Source organism: Rhinolophus ferrumequinum, chromosome 12, assembly GCF_004115265.2.
Source record: "Rhinolophus ferrumequinum isolate MPI-CBG mRhiFer1 chromosome 12, mRhiFer1_v1.p, whole genome shotgun sequence".
Taxonomy (NCBI): Eukaryota; Metazoa; Chordata; class Mammalia; order Chiroptera; family Rhinolophidae; genus Rhinolophus; species Rhinolophus ferrumequinum.
The window spans coordinates 76,127,017-76,154,848 of NC_046295.1; the positions used below are offsets into that span (position 1 = coordinate 76,127,017).

Genomic DNA, 27,832 nt, shown 5'->3' on the forward strand with positions numbered 1-27,832 from the left:
AATAGGTAGTGAGTGACCATTTTGCTGTGCCAGGCACTTACGATTGTCTCATTTTAACCCCCACCAGCCCCATTAGGTGTGCTGGGTATTCTCTGTTTGCAGCTTTAGATCCCCACCCTGTGCTTTGCTCTGGAAGCTGGCCTGTGTGGACGTGTCCTTCTGGCTTCTGGTCAGGGTCTTCCAGAGACACGCTGGAAAGAGCTTGGCAGATGAGAGGGGAGAGAAGTTGGGGAATTCGCCCCCCTGGCTGCTGCTTGCCAGGCCTGGGTTGACGGTGGCTGGGCTCCACTGTCAGGGGCCCAAGGGTTTGGTAACCACACCCCTTGTCCTTACTCCCTGTTTGGGGCTTCACTGTCCTCCCAGGCACCCCATAACCCTGCCCACACCCTTTGTAAATAGTCCCTTTATGAAAGTCTCCACAGTCAGGCCAGCGGAGTGTGCCGTGTTTCATGCCAGGACCCTGGCTGATGTCTTGGGTCTGTCTCCTCATTTCACACGTGAGCCTGCCGTGATTCCAAGAAGGCAGGTGTGTTACCGAAGGCAGGACAGTGACTGTGGGATTCAAATCAGGACGTGGTGGCTGCACCACGAGGAGGTGGTCGGTGTTTTCCACTTCTCTCTCTGCCTTCATGCTCTTTAGGTGGGTCTCTGCCTCGCCTCACTTTGCTCTTCCCCCATCACCCCCCCCAAAAGAAAACAAAAAACCTTCAAGAAACAGCAGCAGTGCTTTTTAAAGTGCTGCAGGCACTGAGGGCCCCACATATTTCCTAACAACAGCTCATTACCAGAGATACTGCTTGTTTTAGACCAAACTTAACCATCTTCCCACACAAACCTTCTGTTACCACTGTTTGTTGTGAGGGTTTTTCCCCCTCCCCATGGCTGATTTCGAAGCCAACTACAGATCGCCTCTGCAAGTAGAGCCGTTCTTTGTATATGCGGAAGTCCAGAAGAACCATTTCTAGCCTCGTTCTAAGGTGGGGCCTGTCCATCCTGACCAAGGGTGAGCGGCTCAGGCCCTGTGGCATGGTGACCCCTCTGAGCCTGACTCTCACCTCTCCTGGGTACCCTGCTGAGGCCCCTGGTTACCAGCAGGCCAGCCCCCCCAGGAAGCAGGACTTCCACAGGGGCGGGACCTCTGGGGTGTGAAGATGAGAAGCATTGTGTTTCCCATCAGGAGGAAGGAAAAGATGAAGTGGCTCGTGTGTATTTGGGAACAGAAGCGGAGTGGGATGTGACGGGTGTCACGCAGATGGAGCATATGACACCTGTGCAGTTTATGTAGATTTCCTCAGTCAGTTCAGGGACCGCTTCCCACCGAACCCCCGGAGCCTTCCCTGAGACAGTCTCCGTGCCTGGCTGTCCTGGAGCCTGCACCGCTCTAGAATTTACCCACAGTCAATGGATCAGTTAGCAGGTCAGCAACAGGAAATGAGGTAAGCTTGAACTTGATGTCTTTTATTATTTGGTAAATGATTGTAAGTATGTTCTCAGTGCAGAAAGGGAAAGAAAGGAACTCTGCCCTTTCCAACTCTATCTTGTGTTTTCTTTAAGAAACTTGGTCAGAGTTCTGTATTTCGAGTTCAGCAAATGAAGATGGGCACAAGTGGTATTTTTCGCCCTTACTGAGAAACCAGGAGGGGAGTGAGAGTAAGGAGAGCCGTCTCATGGTGATTTTTCGTTTTTTTGTTGTTTTTTTTTTCCCTGAACTGGTTTGACTAGTTTCAATCAAAACCAAACAATTTGATTTTATAATCTACCACTTTCTTGTACCACTGCGAGTAGCCAGATACAATTACAGGAGAATCGCTGCTGTCCTTTGAGGGAGTGTCTAGGCTCTATAAAATCGGTAATTCACAAGCACTTTTGTAAGTAAATATATATTATAAAAAGCAGTGCCTTTTTACTTAAACTCTAGTGATTGAGCTCTGTTTTTTTCTTCCTCACACTCCAAAATAAGAAACCAGTATTAAAGCCATTAAATATATTTATAACTTAATAAGATACCGGTTACTCCCCAGAGTACACTGGTCTGCCTAATAGCTAATATTTATTCGTGGAAGCTACAAGCTGCTTCTAGAACTACCCCATCTCGCTACTTTGGGATCGGCAATGCTGTGATAAAACCTCATTTTTTAGGGTTTTCTGAAAAGATCCTCAACTGCGCAGCCCTTCATTCATAGTGGACGGCTGCCAAATTGGTAAAAGCTGCTAAAATTCCTGCAGGATCTGGCATAGAAATTGTAGGCTTTAAAAGGACAGCAGTGACCTTGAACCAAACTAGAAAGGGATTAATTTTTACCTCATTTCTAGAGCATGTCATGATGGGTAAAACGTCTTTTGTCTACTCACTTAGGAGATACAGAGAATTTTTCTTGGACAAAAAGAAAAATTTAACTGTAGTTCTATGTACTTATGGGGCTCTGAACACCCCCTCAACCCACTGAACACCGTACCTACTTTAATAGGTGTGAGAAGAATTGGGATTATGGACCAAAAATAACAGCTCTAAGTGAAGATTCGTTGCATGCTTAATATGTGCTAAGTACTTAACGTGCATTAACTCGTTTATTTCTTATAAAAGTCCCATGGGGTAGAATTTTATTCCAGGCCGCCTCACGTAGCAGGAAGATGACAGCTTCCTATTCTGTCGGAGAGATGTTTTTCCCTGCTCAGGGAAACCCCTCTCTAAGCCCTTACTTACTGCTGGGCCAGCAGGGCTGTCTGTGTCTGTCTGAGGGTGAGGTTCGCCGGCGGTCCCCCTCCACCTGCAGGGCCCCGAGCATGGCTTCCCATGCTGGGGAGCACCAACCTCGGCTGGATTCGCCTTCGGGTGCCTGTAGGTAGGTTGTTGCACTTTGCTCTCTGGAGAAATAGAGACTCCATCCAGAGACTGTTCCAGGCCTGGCATCAGCTGCTGACCCCGCTTGAACTTCGTGGGTTCAGGAAATACATGTAGAAATGAACGCAGGAATGGAGAGCCCAGTGACTTTCAAACTGGTAGAAAAGTTCCATCAAGGCCTACTCCAAGGAATGGGCAGGGAAAAGGAGCATGACTCCACCCCACCCCTCTGCCCAGAGCAGCTTTCACTTCCCGTGGTACGGCCGACCACTTGCTCCCTCCTTCGCAGAGCTCCCATTTTCTTTCCTGGATTAACTCCACCCTCACCCCCACCTGCAAGGTGGGTGCTGGGGCCATTCCTGTCTAGTAAGGGGACTGACGGCAGAGCCAGGATTCAAACCAGGCGGCCCGAGTCCCGGGCTCTGCTTTCTGGTGATTTACTTGCCCCAGGGTTCAGAAGATCCAGAGTAATCCCCACTCTGTCTGCTGGTGCTTTGAGTCTTAACATTTTGAAGTATGTAATCTAGAGGGGGGTTCCAAAGGCCAAGGGCTAATCTGGGCCCCCTGACCACTGCCCTGGTATTTATCTCCAGGACGTTGTGGGTCTTGGCACCAGCAACACCTGCTTATCTCTGGGTTGGTGGGCCCAAAGCAGGCCACCCTGTTCCCACCAGCCTCTGGGACAGCCGCTCCCTCACCAAAGCCCCCACTCCTAGCGGAGTCTCCTACCACTTCACTGCTCCAGGCCCTCCTCCTTCCTAAACATCTAATCCTGTCACCTCCCATGAGCCACCTGACGGGAACTTAACTCCTCAGCTTGGCATCCAGGCTCCAACCTGACATTAGCCTACTTGCTCATTTTTGTCTGCCGATCCCACTTGGGTCCTGGCTGCTCTCCCTGGGCTTCTCTATGTCTTTGCATGGATGATCCCCTGCCTTGAATATTTTATCTTCTCTCCCATCCACCCCTCCCTAACCTTTATCTTCCTGGAAAACTCCGTAATTGTTCCAGGCTCTGCAAAACTAATCTCTTCCCTGAGCACCTCTGACAATTCTTCACACCACTCTTAGTGATACCATTTCAGTTTGAACTTTGTCCTGCTGTAGCATTTGTCATTGTACTGTAATTTTCAACGTACCATCTCTTCTTCATGTACACCCAGGTCCCCTGTTAGACAGTGAGCTCCTCAGAAACAGGAACTGTCTTCATTGTCTCTTAAGTGGCCGTTCCTGGCACAGTCCTGACCCCCAGTCAATAAGCACTGCTGAATTTAAAAAAATAATAATAAATGCAGATTTTACTGTTCAATATTTACCCACCAGTTACAGCCATGGACTTGTTGCTTCTTCAGAGACTTTTCTTAGGCAGTCTGGGCACTCAACAATCTTAGGAAGTACCCTCTTCTGACTGAATGTCTTCCAAGAATTGCTGAAATTGACTGTGAGCTGAGAATTTGAGATAAGTATAGGTCCTCTTTCCTAAGCCAAATGAAAGATTTTATATCTGAGTAAGTACTTAGCTGTAATACTGAGTGCTGGCTTATTTAAGAAGAAAAGTCAGGCAGAAGTGGGCAATGGGATTTAGCAAACAGTGATTTCTGGTAGAGAAAAGTCAGTGTCTGCCTCCAGCCAAAATATCAGTAGAATAACTCACAGTTGACAACTTGCTTTGGAAGCAGAATAAACTGAATTGCCACGTTCTTCATGAAATATACCAGCCCTATAGTGAAGAAAAGTGACTCATTTTTGTTGTTGTTAATTTCTTCTAGAAGCCTGTTCTAGAAGAGGGTATATTTTCAGTGAGATTTTGGCACAGTCGAAAACAGATGGTTACATGCTATTTGGTGCTTCATGTAATACTAAAATTTGTGGCAATTGATTAAGGACCAAGAGTGGCTTTGGACAACATTCAAATTGTGATTGTGCCTATCTGAGCTTTATGTAACAGTAGAATCTTGTAGTCGGGAAACAGAATCTGGGCTAGACAACTGGGGGGATTACGTGCAATATAAACAGTTGGTCTCTTGTGATTCAGCTCTGAGGGAGCGTGGCATGAGAATTTTCTGACTATCTGAAAGTAGACCGGGCAGCAGTGAGCTTGTGACTCACAAGGAACTCTGCCGAGAAGGCGGTGAGCAGTTGTGCTGGGAGTGGTTCCAGGAGCATCTTAGGTTTGCGTCTTTTCAAGTAGAAGGGTCATCGTTGAGTAGTAGAAAATTTTGCAGAGTCCCCCTTCAACGTGGTCATAGTTGATCAAGAAAACTTCAAAATCACGAAACACTATTATAAATTCAGTAATACTTAAATGCATTTATATTCTTCAAAAAGCATAGGTGAAAAGTATTAAAGCAGACGTGGGGGATCTAAAAAAAAAAGTAGCTTTCTATCCCTTTTTTCATTCATTCTCTCATTTATTTACCAAATATGTATTGACCACTAGCTTTGGCCCTGGGCTGGTGATTGGCTGTCTTCAGAGCTTGTGAAAAACATTCCAGGGAGACAAAGAAATGGACATTTCAGGATAGGTCCTTTGCTGTCTGTGTCACATAAACGGCTAAACCTTATGAATCCAGACCTGTAAATAAGATACAACCATCAACTTCAAGAGAGCACTGCTTAAACCAACTTAACTGTGGATGTTACCCACGACACGATTAGCTGTGGATATGGTCTAAGCCTCTGAGCTTAATTAATTCATCTGTAAGCCAAGATCCAAGTTACAGCCATTTCCCGTAATAGCCACATAGCTACCCTCAATCTCATCCGCTTTTCTGGGTTTTCAGTTAACTCGTTACGGTCACCCCAGGAGCAAAAGAGGGCAAAACTTCCCGATCAGTGATTCCTATTTCTGCCTCCTAGGATTTTCCCATCTGCCTTTTCGAGCAGAACCCTTTTCTAATTTGTCCGCCATAGTTCAGCACATTGAATTCACAAGGGCAATATAGAAGCTCTAGAATAAATCAGTAACAGGCCCTCAAAGAGCGCACTGTCGAGGAGGCAGAGTCGTGCTTTCCAAAACGATGTAAGAGCCTAATAGTACATGCTGTTCTAGGTGAAGGGCATACAGCAATAAATACAACAAAAATCCCTGCTCCCCTGGAGTTCCCATTCTAGAGGCAGAGAAGACTGGTCCCTCTCTCATGCTAATGAGAAGTACCACAGACTCACACAGGAACAGGACGACTGGAGGTGGGTAGGAAGCCTGCCTGGTGCCATCAGTGTCTGAAAGGATGGGTGGAATTCTGACCTGCGTGCTGTGGGTTGGAGTGAGGAAGAGGCCACCCTTACCCAGAGGGAAAAGTATTAAGAAAGACCTTGGAGGTGGGGAAATGTGGAAGGAGCTATGGAAATATAGTTGGGAAGTATATACAGTTTGGGGGCCAAGTTGTTACCATGGTAATGGCGTCAACTACTGAGCACTTACTGTACGCCAGACTCTGTGCTACACTCTTCACCTATGATACCTCTTTAGATCTTTATTACAACCCAGCTGGAAAGGCAAGGGAAAACCGAGGCTCAAAGAAGTTCAGTAAGTGGCAGCGCCAGAATTCTAAACTAGGTCATCTGACTCTGAAGCCCAAGCTCATGACAGTTACACCATACTGGTGCCCAAGGTCATGCAGTGCTGCAGGTCCCAGGCTGAGGAGTGTGGATTTGATTCTATAGGTGATGATCAGAGCTCAGGACGATGAACCCAATGGACGGCGGTGACCTAGGATGTGTTGTTGGTGCTGCATTCCCGACATGGGCTGAGCGACAAATACTGGCCTGGCCAACGTGGTCTCCTGGGTGTGGAACCTCCCAGGATGCCTAGAGGGAGGTCACCACTGCCCAGCTAGGCCGAGTTCAAAGTCAGTGATGGAGTGGGGCCATACTATCAGACTCCTGGTAGCCTAATGAGGGTCTGTGTTAGCCTAGGCATGGTAGTCTGAGAACAAGAATTGCAGAGGCTCCTTCTTAGCTTGCTTTTCTTCCATGGGATTTTTGCCTCCAGCTCTGGTCACATACCCTCTAGTCATGCGTGCCAGCCAAACTCCAATTAGCAATTCCTTTCATGTAAATCAAAAATGGCTCCACCAGGGTCTTCCAGAATGGGTAATGCTCACCCTCTTTCCGCCACGAAGGTCATGAGGGAAGGACAGCTGGCGGAATCTGAAGACCCCTGTCCCCGCACACGAGTCCGGTTCTGTAACGCCTTGGAAGGTGGCTGTCGCCACCCAGCCTCATTCTCTCTCACCTAGATTACTGAGCCAGCCTGGTCGCCCACTCCACTTCATCCTACACACACCTGTCAACCTCACTCTTCATGTCACTCAGCTGCTCTGAAACCTCCAGGGGGTCGCCCCTTCCTCCCAGAGTAGGTCCAAACTCTCCAGACCCTAGGCTCAGACTTTCTTTCTGGTTTGTTTTCACTATTTCTCCATCCTACCTATCCTGCTCTCCAGCCCAATCCCATGTTCCTTGAACTTGGCGCGCCACTTCCCTCTCTCTGAGTATTATGACGGTCCCTCTGCGGAGGATGCCCGCTTTGTCATCTGCTCCTGCCAGAATCCTGCCCATTAGTTCCGCCGAGAATAAAGCCCGTTTCTCATGCCACCTCCTCTAAGAAGCTTCGCTGTTCTTCCCGTCCCACTATCGTCTGTCCTTCCTTAGAGCCCCCATAAAGCTCAGGTTGTGTGTCACGCATGCAGGCATCCTTCGTTTGCGTATTGCTAAGCTCTGTGAGGACCAGAAGAGTGTGTCTGTTCATTACACTCCTGTGCTTGCTCCTTACGGCACAGCGCCTGGCACCCAACAGGTTTCTCGATTGAAATCAGAAGTCTCCTGCAGTCTTTAGGAAGGTTTGGGTGTGGCAGCTTCAAGGTGAGAGAGGGGAGACCCGAACACTCACTGAGATAAGCGACATCAAATTCTCTTTCTGGTAGAGCTGAAAATGTATGAAACTCACCCATTATTGGTTGTAGTCCCTCTTGTAAATTCAATCACACAGCAAGTGCAGATTATTTTTGTCTTTGAACCAGTCACCTGCAAGCCAGGAACTGCTTCAGAAATTACTGAGTGTTGAAGGTTGTCCCATTCAAGTTGCTCCCCTCATGGGGACTGAAATGTGCTGACTCACGGAGGGGACCCTGCTGCACCTCCACCAGCCTGTGAGCAGCTGTCACAGCCTATCAGGAACTGAGCCCGGTCTCAAACCAGATCATATACGACAGTCACTCCCATGGCCAAGCTGCTTCTCTTCTCCCAGTCTCTCCATCCTCTTTGCAAATGGAGGCCAGTGATAATTCAGCAGTATTTTATTTCTGAACTTAGAAAAATGACTAGCGTGGCCATCTTTAAAAACAAAGTCTCTTCTTGTTCTCTAAGTAATCCATCAGAGTCACAAACGACCCCTTTCAGAAGTCCACAGCCCCAAAATACCCCCTGCCTTGGGCAGGATAAAAGTCAACTTCTTATTCTCCAGAATGCCTGGGAGGCAGCTTCTTCTGTGATCAGAGTGGCACTTGGGGGAAATTCTGCAACGTGGAAGGGTGGCCTCAGAATCTGTGGTTGGGAGCCCCTTCCCCAGATACCACCTTTATCTGCTCCAAGGGAAACTTACATGTTCTTAGAAGATTTTCTTCAGTCAGCAGCTGCACTTTCTAGCAGCTCTCAACAGGATCAAGGAAGAGACCTGGATGAGAGCCCCCCCCACCCCACCCCCACCCCACCCCCGTTGGCAAGGAAAGGGAAGTTCTCTCTCGGTAGAGTTTAATGACCCCTATGGACGCAAGAAACCTGGGCACCGTGTGTTATTCTTTCCTCACTCTGTGAGTTAGTTTAAACTTAAAGAAATGTACACAAAAGTTTGCATCATCATTGCGTGGTTCAGTCCTGGACCTCAGGATTTCCTGCTGGCCACATGCACTTTTTTTTTTAATAACTCAAGTATGATCGAGCATAAAAGAGCACAAATCATAAATGGGAAGCTCAATGAATTTTCACAAAATGAATGTACCCACGTCACCAGTACCCAGATCAAAACACATGGGGCTCAAAATTCCCCTCATTGCTCTTTCTAAGAGTAACCTATCCTGACCGGTAGCACCATAGATTAGTTCTGCCTGTCTCTGAGCTTTATATCAATGGGATTATACAGCACATACACTTGTGTCTGGCTTCTTTCGCTCAACGTCCTGTCCCGGAGCTTCATGTGTGTCATTCTGTGTCATTGTAGTTCCCCATGCTCATTTTTAATTCATTTGTTCTTTAAATGGGATGGTCCCCCAAATTGCAGCTTTGCCTCCATTAGAGTCCGTATTTCACAGCAGGCCATTGCAGTTCTGAATGAGATTGTCATACATGTCCTCATCCTGCGAGAAACGGCATTGTCATCTATAGGCGTGTGACAGTAGCAAGGGAAAGCATGAGTGTTTGGAGAGATTCTTGAGCCAACAGTATGGCTAGAATTCTGTTGAGCAAAGAAAGGGCCATGCTTACACTTTGGCTTCCAATTTGTTCTTCTGAGTTTCTGAGTCCCCTGAAACTGTCTTTGGAGTGTGCTTTAGAATTCAAGAGGGAATTTCTGCTGAGGAAGTTTAACTGGAGGGGGTGTAGAGGCTGAAGTATCAGAAAAACTTACGGAAGAGCACCACACATTTTATTGAAAGGAACGGCTGTCCCGTGGGTGGGTTTCTGGAACACCTTGTTAGGACAGTATTGTTGAGGTATTGATGGAGGAGAGGTTGGACTCTCCCCCTGGGAAAGAGAACGAGTCAGTTACACGTGGCCCTTAGCACCTGGGGCACTGAGGATGCTCGTTTCTTAGAAGTAAACTGCATGTTTTTCAGCTCTGGGAAAAGGCAGGGTGAGCCGCAGTTTTGAGAGAAGGTGGGGTGAGGACCAAGGAGGGCTGGCATGGTGGGGATGGTCTGCCTACAGGCAGGGCGGCTGGAATGCTGCCCACTCAGGAGGCTGTGTGAATCTGTATTCCCTACTTGTGAGCCATCTCATTCTAGTGGGAGCCAGTGGGATCCTGACCCTTTTCTGTCCTTCCTTTGTTTCTTGTTTGGAAACATGAGCACTTGCCTTGTGCCCAGCTTGGTGCCGGCACAGGACCACAGTGAGGAATGACATAGAGTCCCTGCTCTAAGTCACAGGAAGCCCTGACAACAGGAAATGCTGGTGACTTCTAAGACTTGTGAGACAGCTAGACAAGGCCCCTATGTTAAGCGGCTTATGCCTACGGGACAGGTCAGCAGCTGCCCAGGGCTCAGTGTGGTAACTCCCAGGTAGCTGGCTGTGATAGAGAAGCTTCAGCAGGAGAATAAGACGCATCCTAATCGGTTGGTGCAAAAGTCATTGCAAACACCGCAATGATTTTTGCACCAACCTAATAAACCCCAATGTGAACATATGAGCGACTGGTTTTCACGTGTTTATCATACAAGAGGCACTTTGTAAAGTGCTTTACAGTCATTATCTATCTCACTGTACTAGTCCCAACAAGCCTTTGGGATCAGAACACTTGTTATCTCCATTTTACAGATGAGGAAACAGACGTTCAGAGAGGTTAAGCATCTGAACTTTGTTCAGTGAGTTTTGACCATGGAAACTGTGTTCTTAGTCTACTGTCTGAACAGAAGTCAAGCCATCGGTAACAAGACTTCAGGGCTAGAAGGTCTGCCTAAGGAGCCAGAGCAGAGGAGCATATCCAACTTGGTCAAAATCCCGGGAGCTCAAGGAGAAGGAAGCAAGAAGGAGCTTCAAGGACGAGGGGAACAGTAGAGGTTACTCACTCATCAGAATGTCTTGTGAGAACTGGAGGCAGGTGAAAAAATAGGAAGTGTTACAGTGTGAATTGTCAGCTAAGCCAGGCTTCCAAGCTGGGAAATAACAAAGGTGCTTTGGTTCCAGCCCGGAGAAGGGATCCATGCAGAGATACTGAGATTCTCTCAGTGCAAACGAGCACCCTGGATAAGTTTAACCCACTGACTAGGTAGGTGACGAGTGCCAAGACTCCTGGGTGTTCTGCAAGGCTACTTATTTTCAGAGAGGAGAAAAATGGTGTCTTACAAACCGGGGCACTAAACATGAAGACAGGGCCAAGATACCCCAGTCTTCTTGAGTCTTGACTGACAAGGAAGGGGTCTTCCCCTTTGAACAGCCTGTTCTTCAGGAAGATTGGGAGGGAAGGAGGGAGGGAGGGAACAGATCAGTCGAAGAGTTTTTCTCATTACGTGGCCAGAGGCAAAGATGCCACAGTGTTAAGCTCCCAGATGAAAGGGGAGCCAGATTGACAGTGTCGGGTGGGAGGAGGGAAAGGCTAGACAAAGCCGGGGTGCACCTCCATGCCATGCTGCCCCCTGCATTGCTTCCGTTAGCTCCACCCCTCCCTTGTTAGCAGCTCCTACTGAGTCAGCACCCACTAAGTGCCAGGCTCTGAAAACCACTGTACCTCTGTTATCTCATGGGATTCTCGTAACAACCATCTGGGCCAGGTGCTGCTACCATGCCCATTTTACAGGTGAGAAAACCGAGGTTCAGAGAGTCTGGTTACCTTGCCCAGGGTCTCATGGTTTTTACTGTGTGGCCCCGTCTTGGAAATGTGGGGAAAGAATGCCTAGTGATGGTGGGAGCACTGAATCTGAAAACAAAGCCAGCCCAGTTCTGGGCCAGAGATGGTGGGCAGGACTACAGAGCTGAGATCAGGGACAGAGGGGACACAGGAGCTGGGGAGGAGCAGCTCTTAGAGGAGCCCAACAGAGGAGGACTGATCAGAGCAGGGCAGGTACCCAGGGCTCAGGCAAACCCCAGCTCCAAGTCAGCAGGGAGGAAGAGGAAGCTGGGTGCCGTGAGCCGCTCCTCACTGTGCAGCCGAGTATCCTCTAGTCCGATAGAGAAGTAAGGTAAGAATTTCAAACTAGTATAAGACTCTGTCATTGGGTGATGCGTTGTCTTCTCCCTTTTTCCATTCCCTATTTATTTTCCCATAGCCCCGCTTCCCATATAACATACTATGCATTTTGTTAGTTTCTGCCTCTTTCCCTAAGAGCATGTGTGGTCCTAAAGGGCACAGAGTTTGTTTTCCTGTCCACTGGTATGTCGCCAGCACCTAGAGCAATGCTTGGCACTTCATTGGCACTCGATAAATGACAAAATATGCAACCGTAATATGATGACAGGGTCTCTCAGGCATTGCCCAGCTGATCTGCTTTGAGCATGGTGGTCTCACCTCTCCCACAGGGACTCCCTCTGTCACTGACTTGTGCAGCATGAACAAGCAAGAGGAGGTGCCCTGGGACTCTGGGAGTCCCCCGCGGAGCGCCTCATTCATGCTCAGCAATAGTCACAAAAGCAAAGGTCATGGTGCTGGTTCACAAATGTTTACATTGCCCAAAACTCATTACACCTCATGACATGAAGTTGATCAAAAGAAAAAGAAACAAAGATGGACTCTCCTCCCTCCTCCACAATGCCTGGAACCATCCCACAGCTCCCTGGGGACTCTGTTCCCAAAGGGCTCCTCTCCATTCTGATTCTGTTGTAAGGAGAGAAGGACTAAGGGACTAGCAGGAAAAGAAATTAAAGAGGCACCCTCTCCCCTGATCCTCATATTCAAAACCTTTTAGTGAGGCTTTCAAACAATCAGATGCCATGACTTTTTATTTTTAACCAGCTCCCAACTCAAGAGAGTGCTGAAGTCACGTCTAAGGCCAATGGAACTATTTGCTCTAGGGAAATTTACTTAAGGGAAAAAGGTTCTGTCTCCCCAGGCATCTTTTTAAAAGTCTTAGTCATCAAAGTCATCCTGCAAAGCCCTCTGAGTGAAGGCGAGCAATGTTTCTGGTCTAATGTTTGACGGACAGGTTGTTGCCTTTACATTAAACACACGTGACGGTGTGAATGCACGCTCCATTGAAATCCAAGGCATGCCTGGTCGGTTCATGCTGGATTTATAACACTTAGAGCACTGTCACCTTTTTAAACCAGGCTAGATCTTTGCAGATGTCTTCACTTTACTGACTTCAGTTACACATCTGCCTATAAGAAAATGTGGGTTACAACAGTCCACTTTAAGACCTATCTTGCAAGAATGCCATTGATTCTGAGACACACTCTGGATTTGTTGCCCATGTTTGGGGCAAAAAACATAACCAGACTAAATATATTCATTGATTGTAAAATGTCTTCTGATTCCAAGAATGTTTAAATGTGACAAGAACACATCCTTTATTAAAAGAGGAAATTCAGTAATACTAGGCCCCATTTTCAGATGAGTAAGAAGAAGTAAAAAGGATTAAGTCATTCACCCAAAGCAACCCCAAGGATCCCTCCATTCTCTTAACCAGAATACAACACTGCCTACACAGTATGTATGAGTGTCAGTATGAAACTTTGCAACTCATGGCTTTGATGAAAATAGAGGAAAATGCACTGGACCAAAAAAGTGGCCCTGTATGTATTTGTGTACCCTCTCCTGGAGTGTAGCCACCATTTTTGACCAGGTTGGTGTGTCCTCTGCAGGAACTGGGGTTAGAGACGATCCAGGCTTATGTCCTAAAAACCTCATTTTTCAAATGAGAATTCCTTACAAATGTGAAAGGGCTTTCTCTTCTCACCTATCATCCTTACAGGTCAAGGAAAGCTTCAGGATAGGGGCTGGTCAGGTCCAAGAGACCATTTACACAGTTGGGTTGACTCGGTCGTAAGGCATGATGCAAGTAAAAGCAGAAGAGAAATGGGGGTTCATTCTCTCAGTTCAGTCATTTATTCATTCTTTGTTTCACTCAGCAAATACTTACTGCTGCCCATTCAGTAGCAGGTTCTCTGCAGAGCGCAGAGAAAATGGATGAAACAGCCCTTGCCTTCAAGGAATATAGACTTAGAAGCAAAAACAGGTCACCACTCCTTATCTATTAATTCAACAAATATTTATTGTGTACCAAGCACTGGGGAAATAGCAGGAAAGAAGTCAGACAAGGTCTCCTTTGGAGTTTACAGGCTCGTGGTGGAGAACACAGATATTAAACTCATAATTGTACAGGTAATTAATTACCATTGCAGTTACTACAAAGGAGAAGTAGAGTGCCAGCAAAGTCATTTGCCAGGGGCAGTGTTGGAGAATCAGCAGGACACCAGGAGAGAGCAAGCCGGGAAGAAAATGACAGCGGGGAAGGACTCCAGAGTCAGCTCTGGGACCCAATGGGTGTCAGCAGGACTCAGGTCAGAGGGAAGCCAGTGCGAAGAGCACCCTGGACAAGTTGAACCCACTGACTAGATTGGCAACGAGTGAGCTGGACAGGTGAGACGGGGAGCGGATAGAGGAAGCCATCTCTCCTGTAAGTGAGAAAAGGCCTCATGGAAATGGGTCGGGCTCTCGGAGCCATCTTTTCTCTCTTGCTTCTTGCTGACCAAGAATAATTATTGAGTACGCCATGCTGGAAGCATTAGTATTTTATTTACCCACCAAGGTGGGTGCCATTACCCTCTACACAGACGAGGAGGCCAAAGCTCGGCAGTGTGCTTTGCCCCAGATCAGATCAAGCCTTTGTGTGGCTGAGAGGGGAGTGGGTCACATAGCTGCCGAACTGCTTAGCCACAGCACTCTACTGCTCAGTCCTGCCTGTGGGAAGGCGGAGGCGGCTAGCTGGGAGGAAGCCTGACCCACGGCGGGCGATGTTCTAGAAATCAGTGGGCATCTTGGGACTGTTTGGAGAGACAGACTCCCCCTGCTGGTCCCGAATACTCAGGTGGTGAGGCGGGTGGTAGGGACACGCCAGGTAGATCCCGGTGAGGAGAGCAAGAGTGAGGAAACCCTAAATAATTCATATAATTGTTTTGTTTAAGGGATACTCATGACTTACATGTGTCCTGTAAAGACTCCGACAGGTGCCAACACAGACAATAAATGTTGCCAAATCCTGGGGATTTCAAAGCCGGCCAGAGCCATATAGCATAGCTTGGCTCTGGCAGCAAGGGCCTCCTATGGAGAAGGAGAGGCTGGGATCAGATAACCTGGCTATCTCGACTCTCCAAGTGCTCAGGAATCTGGAATAGATGAAAAGTGGAGATTCGGGCCACAACTGTCCTAGAAAGGGGAGAAGAGGAAAGAAAGGGAAAGGAATTCACTTTACGAGCACTTCACACACTATCTAATATGTGACATGGAGGGGAGGCTGGGTGATGTGTTTCAACCATGTGCCTTAAAAGAAGAGAAGGCAGAACACAGATACAGGCAAAAACCAGCAATCACTGTCGCAAATGCTGACCTCCATTATTGACGGCAAAACCCCTTGACTGGATTGAAGGTTAACCCCAGCACGAGGAAATGTGAATTTGATCGTTTCATAAACGCTGCTGGAGAAACTGGGTAACTGTGGAATAAATTAAAATGAGGTCCATATATCACCCTCTGGACTCTTCTTGATTTCAGATAGGCTAAACCATTTAAAATGCCACAAAGATTATGGGAAAACAGTAACACATGCACCCCAATTGTGGAGAAATGACAATTTTCTAACTAAAATAAATTAGTAGGGATTATGACACAATCAGCTAAACAACAAGAGCCGGGGACTGGAAAATTATGAGTTTAATGGCCAAAGTAGATGGGGGCATAATAGAAATTTAAGAGGGAAATACCCAATGGACTGATGACCAATAATACTTGGCACAAAGGTTAAATACTTAGAAACATTTTAGTCTGTATAGTCCACGATGACATACAAACACTGCATTACAGCCAGGAAGACCCTCCTTACCAACAGATTTAGCAAAGCTCAATTAAAATGATGAGGTCCACTGCTGGTCTGTAGAGACAAAGTAACTCACTCATGTGGGTGTGTGAATTGGCCCACTGGTCCTGAGAAACCTGGTATGACAAGATGATGCATTCCTGTGACCTTGGGTTCACTGAACTTGCTCTTGGGGAAAGATCTCAAGGAAACAACTCAAGAGGAATAGTAATTAGAGTGAGACTGCCCAGGAGTCTGCAGTTAAAAACTGGTTACCAAAATTCTGTGTTCGGAATATTCTATTACCATAAGAAGTTCTTGCCTGGAGTCAGAGACGGGGAGCTTATCCCAAGTCCATCATTTAACTGTGTAGACTTTAGATACGCGGTGTGATCAAACAATATGGTGAATGTTTAAAAGAAAATTATTACAGCAAAAGACATACTACTATTAGTCCCCCTCAAAGTACTCCCCCTTGCTTTGAACACACTTATCTCATTGTTCTTGCCACTTTGTGAAGCAGTTCGGGAAGTCCTCTTTTGTATCTTTTGTTGTGTTGTCATGGCCCTGATTCAATTCAAAGTGTTTACCTTTCATGGTCATTTTGACTTTGGGGAAGAGCCAGAAGTCACACGGTGCTAGAACCGGTGAATAAGGTAGATGAGGGCACACTGTAAATGTTTTTTTAACTTTTATTTATTTTAAGTGTGTTTTTCCAGGACCCATCAGCTCCAAGCCAAGCAGTTGTTTCAATCTAGTTGTGGAGGTGCAGTTCACAGTGGCCCACGTGGGGATCGAACTGGCAACTTGTTGTTAAGAGCACTGCGCTCTAACCAACTGACCTAACCGGCCGTCCCTCACCCTAATGTTTTTACTTGACAGAAACTGCCATACCAGAAGCATACCAGAAGCGATAGGTGACATGGAGTGTTGTCATGATGGAGGATGAAACCATTTGCCCATTTTATGTTAATGCGTTGTTTGTGATACATGATTTATGGCACACTTTAAAACCGTAAAACTGTCTCAACCGTAGGTCACACCCAACTGACTGCACTGAACAAGCTGAAACGTCACACACTGTTCCTAAGGTTCGATGTGCTGCTTCCCGTATTGAAGATCCCTGCCTTCCCGTTGGATGGCACTTGGCAGCAGCATTCACCAAATTTTTGATAACACCTCGTACATCACTTACCCTCTGAGTCTCAGTTCCATCGTGGATAAAATGGAGATAATAATAGATGGCTACCTTCTGGGGTTGTGTATTAAAGGAGGTCATGTCTATAAAGTATCTACAAAGTGCCCTGCAAAGAGTGTTTAACAAATGGTAGCTGTTGTTATTGGAAGATGACTACTGGATGGATCCTGGAGAAAGTTCCTGCTTGCAAAGGATGAGGTGGTCTCAGCTTTGTATCTTAAACAGGAGCTGATATCCTTGACTCCTAGTTTATTTTTATTACAAAGTCAGAAAAAGGAAAATAGACCTCTGCCAATTACTGAGGAGTCCACCAAAATGCAAAGGGGAACTCTTTAAAGGGTGTTCAATTTGCCAAAAGCAGAGAGTTAAAGTGCTGGGCAAGGTTCCCACTCCCATCCCAGTGTCAAGATTGGGGTGTCTCTAAGAATCTGGCAATGCACATTTTGAGACCTGTTCTGTGACGGAGTTTTGTAACCTCAAGTTCGGAATTTTTATCTCCGTTTTGAGGGAGAGAAAATCTGCCCAAGGTCTTACGTTAAGTGACCCTGTATGGCAGGTCCCCAGGTACATGTTCCTAACCACTACACCTTACGGCCGTCAGCTGCCCAGCCAGGCGCAGCTCGGGTGAAAGGCAGGTGCCTGCTATGGGAGCGAGGGACTCAGAAGAGGAGGGCTGAGCGCAGGCCCGGGTGACCGAGGGTGGAGGGTCTCGGCCTCTCACCCGTTGCGCTCCAGGAGCCCCGGGGTGCGCCCCGCTGCGGAGCCCTCCTCCCGCCAGCAGGGGGCGCCGAAGAGACCGCGGGCGGGAGGCTTGGAGAGCGGAGCCGTTGTCACTCCCTCCCGGAGTCGGGACCAAGGCTGCCGCTCTCCCAGTCGTCCGCGGCGAGGCTCCGGGACGCGCCTGAGGCGGGACCCGGGACCCGGAGCCCCGGCAAGAAGCCCACTCCGTAGCGCCACGCTCGCGGTCCGTGCCTGCCCGGAAGCGCTGGCGCCGAGGGGGCGGGGCTGGGAAGCGCTTCCGGGGGCGGGGGGTGAGGGCTGGGGCGGCAGCCGGAGCGGCGGGGACGGGCCTGGCGCCGGCGGCGGCGGAGGGAGCGCCGCGGGCAGGCGATGTGAGCGCGGCGCTCGCGGCAGGTGAGGAGCGCTGGCCAGGGGCGGCGGGCGGCGGGCGAGGCGCGGGCGGAGCCGTCGAGGCCGGAGACAGCCGCCGGCCGCTGTCCGGCTCCCTGTGGGCGCGGTGGGGCGGGAGCCTCCGCGCCTGGTCAGTCCGACGGGCCGGCCGGCTGCGCGGGCTGGAGCTGAGGCCGGGCGGGGTCGGGAGGCCCAGGGCACCTGCTCGGTCCAGGCGTGCGCCCCCGAGGGGCCAACCGTGCTCGTTCCGGAGTCCGGGTGCCGCTGGCAGGGCAGAAGGTCGCGCTCGGCCAACTGCCCAGAGCTCTCCAGCCTCTGGCTCGGGCGTCTGGGGATCCCCTGCTTCCGGGCCCTTCGCCCCTGGGCGCGCTCCCCCTTTGTATGGGCGGCCGGATGGTTGAAACCCCTGGGTAACAGGGCCGACCGGCGGGGTTGGCCCTGCTGGTGGCTGCAACCGAGCCCCTGCCCCACGCCACCGCCTTTTTTTCCAGGTAAACAGGCGGCGGCGCGTCGTGCGTGGCCCTAGACGTCTCCATGGTCACTCTCGCCCTCAGTAGGTCCTGCCATTCCGCAGGGCTGGGCTGGGGCTGGTCTGGGGGTGTACACAGTGTCCTTCTAGGCTAGACGGCTGTGCTTTTAGGATGGCACTAGTCTGGGAGTGTCAGTCTTGAGGCTTTCAGGACGCGCTTCCACGCTGGGCCTCAGTTTCCCCATCTGATAAGTGAGGAGTTTAGAATCTCTCTCTAAAGACCCTTGCTTACTCTACCATTCTGTGTATGTCTGAAGTTGGAAGGGCTGTCCCTGGTTCAAGCTATTGGGCAGTTTGACTGAAGACTTTTTGCAAATATGGACTTTTTGGTCACTTAATACACTTGGTTTCAGACAGGCTTTAAAATGATTCCAGGAAGCGTTTCTAAATGTTACCTTAATCATAATTCATCTCTTCCTTTTGTTCCTAGTAGTAGTCAGCCACATCCCACTGAGTTTTTGCGTGCAAATTGTTGTTGTTGTTTATATTTGCCCATTTTCTCTTTGTTCCCTAGTCCAGGCCCTCTTTGCTTCACATCTGGATTATTGCAACAGCTTCTTAGCTGGTCTCTGACTTTAGAAGTTCTCCCTACACCTCCCCCATCCTTCCTTTATGCTAATGCCAAACTTAATATAGGAAGTCAAAAAAAGAGTGGAGTGTTTGCTTGCTTATTAAATGTCAAGATGCTGTTCCATGTAGTAGAAGACACATGGCCCCCCCGGAGCAGCTTTACATTGGGTGCTGAGACTTTACCTGTGAAAAGGTAATTGATTAGACAAGGCTGTGTGCTGTAGAATTCAGAGGAAGGAGAGATGGAGGCCATTATAGGACAGGTGGTCAGGGAAGGCTTAGTGGGGCGGTGAGGGTTGAGCTGGCTGTTGAAGGATGAGAGGATTCAGATAGGAAAAGAGCAGTCATGCCCAGTGATCTGACGGAGTTTGTGAATAGACCAGTCTCCATGTAGAGAAGGGTTCATATAAGGAAGGGAATGGGAGGGAAAGATTGGTTGGGCTAGTTCCTGAAAGAACTTGAATACTAGGCCAAAGTTGAAACTATTCTAAAGGCAGTGGTGAGGGCAGGAGACTGGGGGTGGTTCATGGTGATGTGCAGGAGGAAAGGGAGAGCTCAGAGGCCAGATCAGCCAAGAGGCCATGGCATTTATACCCCTCTTCAAAGCTGAGTAGTGGCCTCTCACCTGCCACGGTATGTCCAGCCATTGCCCAGCCTGTCTTTTCAAGGCTCTCCTTGGTTCGGCCCCTCCTCACCTGCCTGAGCCTTATTCCCTGCCTCTCCTTCTCCCAGTCTCTTCCCTTCGGAAGCTAGTTTATGACTGTCCCTAGGGCTTTGCTTCTGTTATTTCCCCTTCTTAAGTGCTGGCCTTCTTTTTCTTCTCAGTGTAAATTCTCCATTTCACTTCCTTCAAGCCCCTGCTGAAGATATACTTCCTCCAGAGGGTGTTCCCTGACTGCCCTACCCCCATGCCTTTGTGGCACTCGGAATCTAAAGCACAGGATTTAACATTTGTTCCTTGGTTGTTGAACTGTTCTTGTCCCAACTGGAGTGGGAGTTTTGGGGGGGCATTGTGTCTGAATACATCTCGCTGAGCCCTTGTAGTATCTAATACTATACCTGGACTTTTATAAGAGGCTTTCAAATACTTCTTGATTTTTGTTAATCAATTTTTAACAATTTTTAAAAAAAATTTGCCTCCCCTTAAAACAGATTCTGTTATTACCAGTTTTCTCTGTCAGATATCACTTATGTCTAATTCAAAGTAGGTATTTTCAGTTTTCATTCTTTAGGGTGCCAGTAACGTAAAATGAGTCCTTGAAACATTAAAATGTTTACTCTTGATTATGGGAAAAGAAAAAAATTCAGGTAATTCTGCGGTTGGAGGCTGTGGGAGAAGAAAGCCCATCAGCTTTGGAATCAGGCCTGGGTTTGAATCCTGTCAAGCCTACTTACTAGCTATGTGAACTTGGGCAATTTATATAATGCCTCTGAGCCTGTTTTCTCATCTGCAGTGTGGGGAGAAAATCCACTTCATAGGGTTGCTGTGAATTTTAAAGTGAAAAAAGTATATGAAGGAGGTAGCAAAATTTGCAGCACCTAGTAACTGCTTAATACATTTTTATCATCGTCATCATCATTATTAATATTAGGTGTAAATATATTAAGGTGGAGAAATGATAGGCTGCTGACCTCAGTGTATCTACTGAGTTGTGGATTTCTGCATATCTGTGGCTCCTGCTTCTACCTTCCAGCTGAAGCTCTTATCAGAAATGCCAGTATGGTGGATCTAGAATGCCATCACTATGTCTTATTCCCATTAATTTTCATGTTACTTTAGTTTAAATTCTGCTTAGTATTTTTCAAACTTATTAATTGTGTCCATTTAATGTTTTGTAGCTGACAAACTGCTGACTTTAGCTTAGAGAAGGTCATCAACTGAATGCAGTTGAATTTCTAATGGTTATTTTCTGGTTAATAATGATGGCCTGGAAAAACCTCATGGAAGAAAGCAATTCAAGGTGAGCTTTTCTAATCCTTTTGTCATAAGAGGTGGAACTTAATGTATTTTCCAGGTCCAGTGTCCCCTGAAGTGCCAGCAGTAAACAATACAAGTAGCACTCCTTGACATTTTTGAGTTCTTTGTCTGAAGAAAACTTATTCTTTCACCAGAAGCACATCTTTCTAATTCGTGATTCGAATTTGAAGCATCTATTCGCCCATTTCATAGATAGAAGTAAAAAGAATGGACATTATACAGAGAAATAGTCGCAAACTACTCAAAGTACCAGCAGATTGTCTCCCCTTAATCATCACTGTGTTGGTATAATGATGCATCCTTACGTGAGACTTCTCTTTCCAAGTTCATCAGTAAGAGTCTGGCACCAATAAAAATCCTGCATCTCACCCGTGTGCCTGGATTAAAATCTTATTCTTACAGGAGATAAGAATTCTGGCTCTGGAGACTGACAAATCTAGGTTCAAATCCTGACTCAGCCTGTCTTAGAGACCTTGGGAAAGGTTCTTAGCCTCTCTGAGTTTGTTTCGTCATCTGTAGAGTGGGGACAGTTGCAATATCTATCTCATCGTGCTGTGGGGAATATTCAGTGAGCAGGTAAAGAGCTTACTTAGCGTACAGTACACAGTAGCGGCTCAGTAACTTGGTTTTTGATATTGCCAGTAAGGCTGAAGAGGCTGTTCCTATCCTGCTAGGAAAGCTCAGAAGAAGCTTCTAATGTTTGCAGTGACTGAAAGACAAACCCTGCTGTCAAATCAAACCACACTCTCAGGAGGAGTGTGTCTGAGCAGACTTGGAGAATGTTAATGCCTTGATAGGAAATCTAACAGTTTGGATAAAAATGTTCTTTCAGGCTCACATGAATTAATGCAGTAAGAACTCTAGACTTGTTTTCTTTTAAATTAGGATGAGTGCTTCATGAATATCCATTGCGGAATGCCATTTTATTTATGTTTTTCTTGCCTGGGGTTTCAGCAGCACCAGAATGCTTCTTGCAGCCCTGGTGTTATTCGGCGGCCGCTTCCTAAAGGATTAAATTGTAATTGGTGACAGCTTCATTTTCATTTTGATCTAGACCCAGGCAGAAATACCTACAAAAGTTATTTTTATATCGTTGTTACTGTCGTCCCTGGTGCTTCCATCTGTGGTCTTTTTAATGACTTTGTCTGAGAATGAAAGTTGGGGATCTTCAGGTCTGGGGTGCCTGGTAGGGAAAGCCTGGTCAGAGTGGCGTCTCCGGTATCGGCAGGTGACTGAAGCCAACAGGTGCTCGCCTGGCTCTGGAGTCCTGAGCATCTTGGTTGGGAATAATGGGTACCTCCCAGTGCCTTAAACAGCTTCCAGATTTGTAACCTCACTTCCCTTTCTTGGAAGAGTCACTGAGTGTTTTGAAACGAAGCGGAGCCAGTTAGAGTTCTGATGGGCTAGAGGGGCCTGGACCACCTTGTTAGGTGTTGGGCAGAGACAATCCCATGTGGTTGGGTCTTCAGCAGGAAGAGTTGAAAGCTGAGGGTGCAGCTATGGTGGCATTCGTGGATTTTGAGCCACCAGCTTGCTTTATGTTGTCAGCTGACAGATGCTGAGCCTCTCTCTGCCAGACACACTTCTGGGCTCTGGGTGCACAGTTCCTGGCCTCAGCGCTGACCACCGAGAGTGAGAGCTCAGCAGCACGGGACGCTCAGAACGCAGCCCATCTCTAACTGCATAGGTTGTGCACTTTTGTTCTGCTTGTCATTATGGGGAACCGGCCCCAGGACTTTACCCGAGAAAGGGGATTTCAAGGCCCATGCGGGTGTTTTGCCCAGATGACATTTAAGTGTCTTTTATTATCTTTAGGTTCTCTTCAAAAATGGGTCAGCAGTATGAGAAGATGTCACTGGTTTTGGTTTTCATTTGACAGTTTCCGTACAGCTTAAAAGAACGCATGATGCAGAATTGTACTAGTCATTGAAATGATGTGTTAAGGAGAGGATTAGGTGTGGATGTTACCTTTTTCAGGAGGTACCATGTTACAACACTACTTTTATAGGAGCAAACACCTTTTCTGTAATCAGCTATCTTTTTTCTGTCTTCTCTGCTGAGCTAACCTCTTCTTACCACATCCATCCTCAGTTGGAACAGCGTTTGGTTACTCCCAAGTGGTATCTCCAGGTCTGATGCTTCTCGGTAGCGCCAGCCCCATACTTCCCACTGCTTGTGGGACAGCTCTACCCAGGTGCTCGATGGGCACCCAGAGCTCATTTTGTCTGAGGCCGAACAACTTGCATCCCAGAATGGATAGCATCCCTCGGTCTCCAAGCCCTGTTCAGTCCTTCTCTGGACCCATGTTCAAATTGGCTGCTGCCAGATTCAGTTTGAGTTTTCTAATCTAGCATTCAAGGTTCTCCACATTCCGACTGTGGTACCCCTCTTTCCCACATCACCCCTTGTACCTGGGCCCTGGCCACCACCCCAGACGCCATACATTTTCACTCTGCTGTTCTCTGCTCTTGCCATTCCTTCCATCTGGAGTGTTCTTTCTGTTCCATTTGAAATGCAAAATCCTGTTCAGATATTACTTCCACCATGAAGTTTTTCTTTGTTCTATTTTGATTTTTAAAAATCCCTTTGGTCAAAAGTAATCAGCCTTATCATTGCTCCTCATAGTTCTTCTTTTCTGCTTTCATAATTGCTTGATGGCTGTAATTATCCGTTTACAGCCTATCTTTCTCTGGATTCTTTGGTTTAAAAAAATTACGTATTTTTAAATAAAATCCTTAGGAAAAAACTTTTAGCAAGAATAACACAGCTATGCGATTAAAAAAATTCAAAAACACAACATAAAGTCTGTTTCTCTTCCCTCTCTCCAGTCCTTAATCCTTGTTCCCAGAAGTCACCAACATTACTAGTTTCATGCGATTCCTTCCAGAATGGCTACAGCAGCATATACTTATTCTTTTAAGAAAAGTACACAAAGGGAATCACATATATACGTATGTATTGTTTGCATCTTGCTGGTTTGGGCCAAATATTAGACCTCTTTCCTTGTCAAAGCATACAGATCTATATTATTTTTAATGGCTGCATAGTGTTTTATTGCTGACTGGGGTTTTTTGGGACCAAGTCTCCTCTTGTGGATTTTCAGATTGTTTCTCTCTCTCTCTCTCTCTCTCTCTCTCTCTCTCTCTCTCTCTAGCAAGTAAAAGTGCTCAGGGAACGTCCTTGTTACGTATATCCTAACAAACTTTTGCAAGTACTGTGTGTTTGTAGGCTCAATTCCTAGCAGTTAGTTGTGAATCAAATGGTAAATGCCTTTTACATTTTGATCAAATTTACCAGATTATCGCTCAGGATTACACTTGCCAGCCCTTTTCAGAAGTACGCAAGTCTGGGTTACAAATGGTGTCTCATTTTCTCTTTGTAATTCTTTAGTCATGAATAAAGCTAAACATCTTTTTATACGTGGTTTTTTTTTAGGTCATTTGTCTTTTCTTTGAACTGTACATATCCTTTGCCCCTTCTTCCGGAGGATTTTCTGTGTCACCTCAATCTGTTTGATTAATGATATAAATTAAGGAATTTGGAAAGTAGCCCTTTGTCAAATGTGCACGTACTTTTCCTCACTATGTCGTATATCTTTTGGCTTTTAAAGGGGGGATTATTTTTTTGGCATAAACTTCTATGTTGTCAAATGTATTTGTCTTTGCCTTTGGCTTCTGGGATTTATGTGCTGCTTGGAAAGGCCTTTATATCATTGTTATAAAAAAATTCATTCATGCTTTCTTTTAGTTATTTTTTGGTCATAATCAAGTCTTTTTTAAATACTGTCCTAAGAAAAAAATGGCACTAAGTGGAAAATAATAGGACCCTCCTTATATTCCCTGGTGCTTTCTCAGAAATTGCTAAACATGCAACACCTTCGAAAACTCGGAGAGCTGTATTTCCAATAATCGGGTGTTTTATGTTACATGAACCTGTAGTGTTATCCATAAGGGCAGTTGTTGCCTTTTTGCCTCTTTTGCTCAAAATTTAGTGGGAGGGGGAGGGTGAAAGGAAGAGCAGAGTATTGATTAACTGGTGTCTGTTCACCGCTTAGGATCAGCGTGTCTGTAGCTTATGGTTAGCTGGTTTCCCTGTCTTTGCGAAGTGGCTTTTTAGTCTAAAGCTCCTTCAGGTAAAATGCATTTATTCTTAGCGAGCTTTGAAACTTTAGCTTTGAAACTTGGATTACCGGCATCATTCCCCCGTTTGTTGCATTTCAGAACAGTCTCTTCAGGGTGTGGTGATATGTTCTGTAGCTTTTTTTAGGGTGGGATCTTACAAAGATTTCCAGCAGCTTTACTTGTTAAGCCTTGTTGTCATATGGTCTTGCATCAGATCTTAGTTTCCTTTTCAGAACATGCATGCATGTTTCTGTCTAGGCCCCCCTCCTTCACTTTTTACTTCAGGTCTGTGGGAGGCTGGCTCGTATGGTGATTTGCAGGACAGTTCCCCTCTCTGCTGTGGTTGTGCCGACGGAGCCTGGCTGGGGAAACGGCCTCCCATTGCTCAGTCTGCCTTCACTCCGCAGCGTGTCCATTTTCTTCCCGAGCCTGTTCGTCCTCTACTCCTCATGGTTCTGTGTCGGCCCTGGCCTGGCCGCAGTGCTTGGACCGTCCCCGAGAGCCGCTCACACTCTGCTCTCGCTTTGTGAACACCAGTCTCAGGGCTGCTTTGAATTCTGTTGAACTTGGGCTGAACCTGTGTCTTCTTGGCAGCATTTGCTGCCTGTGACTTTCACCTTCAGACATTAAAAGAACCAGTTACTTGAGCCCTAGATCAGTGGTTTCTAATTAGTTGAGGCTGTAGCATATAAAGATAGCTGTTTACTTAAAGCAGGTAAAATCAGCCAAGCCTGGGGCTCTGCGGGGGTGGGGTGGGGGGTGGATAAAAGCTGTGAATATGGGAGACAGATACTTCAGCTGAAGGGCCAGCTGCCTGGGACTTTTTTTCTGAGCGCTTACCTCTACTGGTGATTTTGATCTAGAAAAGAGGGAGATTTTGATCTAGAAAGAGGGTGCCGTAGTAAATTCCTAGAGCTGAAGTTGCCTGGTGTGTATTCCTAAAATGCACTCACAGGAAGCAGCAGGAGCCTGGGCAGCAGTGGGATTTCTGTCACCTGTCCTTGTCCCGTTTCCTGGCTGCCACCCTCAGGCAGGAATGTAACCTGCCTTTTCCTTAGCCCTTCCTGCCTCCCTCGGCTGGTCCTCCCTTCCCCCTGGGCCAGATGAAACCAGGACGAGGGCTTATTGCTTAGAAGGTCTAGATGGGCAGCCTTTGGGTCAGTCCTGGGAAAGGTAGCCTCTGAGAGCCTCAGTTTCCTCATTGCTAACGTAGTGCCTTCTGGGGGAAGGTTGAGAGGATTTAGGCAGCCAGGCGCAGAAGGCCTTGACGGGCCGTGCCCAGCCTGGTTCCGGCAGTCAGTGAGTGTTGCTTATTGATGGTGATGGACTTTCCCAAGTGGGGTCCTGTGGGAGGTGCCAGTGATCCCCTCCTACCGTTGCTGAGGCCAGTGTGGAAGTGGCCCACCTGGAGGTGGACACATGTCTGGACTGCCTGCCTCAGAGGTGGTCCTTCCTAGAAGCCACTGTGGAGACCAGGGGGGGCAGGGTCTCATCAGCTGACCATGGCAGAGGCTGTGTGTGAGGGGAAAGCTGCTTTTAGGCGTGTGAAAGTATTCTCAAATTAAAGTAATTGGAAGAGCAGGAAGTCTGGCCATTGGTTGAATGAGACCTATGAAGAAGTAGAGAGGCTGACAAGTTTGAACTTCCCAACAGGCCATTTCAACTGTGTCCTCTCCATGTGTGCTTTTTAAAAGAAGTATTTCACATTCTTATCCAAAGTATAGCTTTTACAAACAAACACAAAATAAGTATTGTTAAAATATGTATTAACGGTATTGAAGAAAAATAGCTTATATGTGCTTTTTTTAAAATTAAAATATAGCGATATAAATGTCAAATTTGGGGATGGTTTTTTGCTTCATACAATATGACAGGAAGACCAGTGACTAATTTGCTTAATTAAAGCTACTGATTCTGATGTATTTAGTGAGTGGAATAATCAAATTCACGATTGTTTTCTCAAGCAGCTGCAAACTGAGTCTAAATGAAAAGCTAATATAAATCACTTCTCTGCATTTATCAAAAGTGAATCCCTCTCCCATATCTCTCGGAGTTGGAAGGCATCTGTATTAAGCCTGTATCAAACTGCAAGACTGGGACTCTTTCTTGTTCATTTCTGAATTCCCTTTGGTTTTGTGCATGCAGAAGATTGAAATCAAATAAGTATGTCCTATAAATGTAGAAAAATAATTCAAATTCCCAGTTAGTATGCCATTTAGTGATTGCAGTGAAATCTAATATGGATTTGCAGCATGTATGACAAAAGGCTAATTTCCTTAATTTACAAAGAGTTCTGACAGTTCAATAAAAAAGGCAAATATGGGCAAAGGATATGGATAGGCAATTCAAAGACAGACAGATTACCATTAAACATGATAAAAGATGACCAGCCTCATTTATAATTATGTTAATGCACATCAGAACAATGAGGTACCGGTTTTAACCTATCAGTTTGGCAAAAGTGAGAAAGTTTAATACCCATTGTTGGCAGTTACGGGGGGAACAGGCAGTTCCCATGTGCTGTTTGTGGAAAGATAGTTGCTGCCCCCTTTTGGGATGTCATTTGGCATTATTGATCAAAATGGAAAACTAAGCCAAAACTTCCTCTGCTAGGAAGAAATACTGTGACGATTTAAATGATTTCCTGCTTTGGTATCAGTGGGGGACTGGTTAAGTCCAGTGTGATCCACAGAGCACTATGAAGTCGGGAATGATGATGAAGTAGGTCAGTGCTGCTGTGGAAGGAT

The 27,832-nt window shown here is 46.8% G+C and overlaps 1 protein-coding gene across 3 annotated transcripts in view; it reads left to right on the plus strand.

Annotated features, from left to right (window-relative positions):
* Window positions 1–1,413: 1,413 nt before the first annotated feature.
* The window catches only part of ZBTB34 (zinc finger and BTB domain containing 34), a 39,741-nt gene continuing 13,322 nt past the window's right edge, over window positions 1,414–27,832 (plus strand). The window contains exons 1-2 of one of the 3 annotated variants that reach the window (XM_033122571.1): window positions 17,802–17,890; window positions 20,826–20,947. In XM_033122571.1, the coding sequence (XP_032978462.1) occupies window positions 20,886–20,947 (62 nt within the window). In that variant the 5' untranslated portion in view covers window positions 17,802–17,890; window positions 20,826–20,885. Of the gene's footprint in view, window positions 1,437–17,801; window positions 17,891–20,825; window positions 20,948–27,832 lie in introns of those variants that run through there. The other 2 variants (XM_033122572.1, XM_033122573.1) reach the window with 2 other exon arrangements.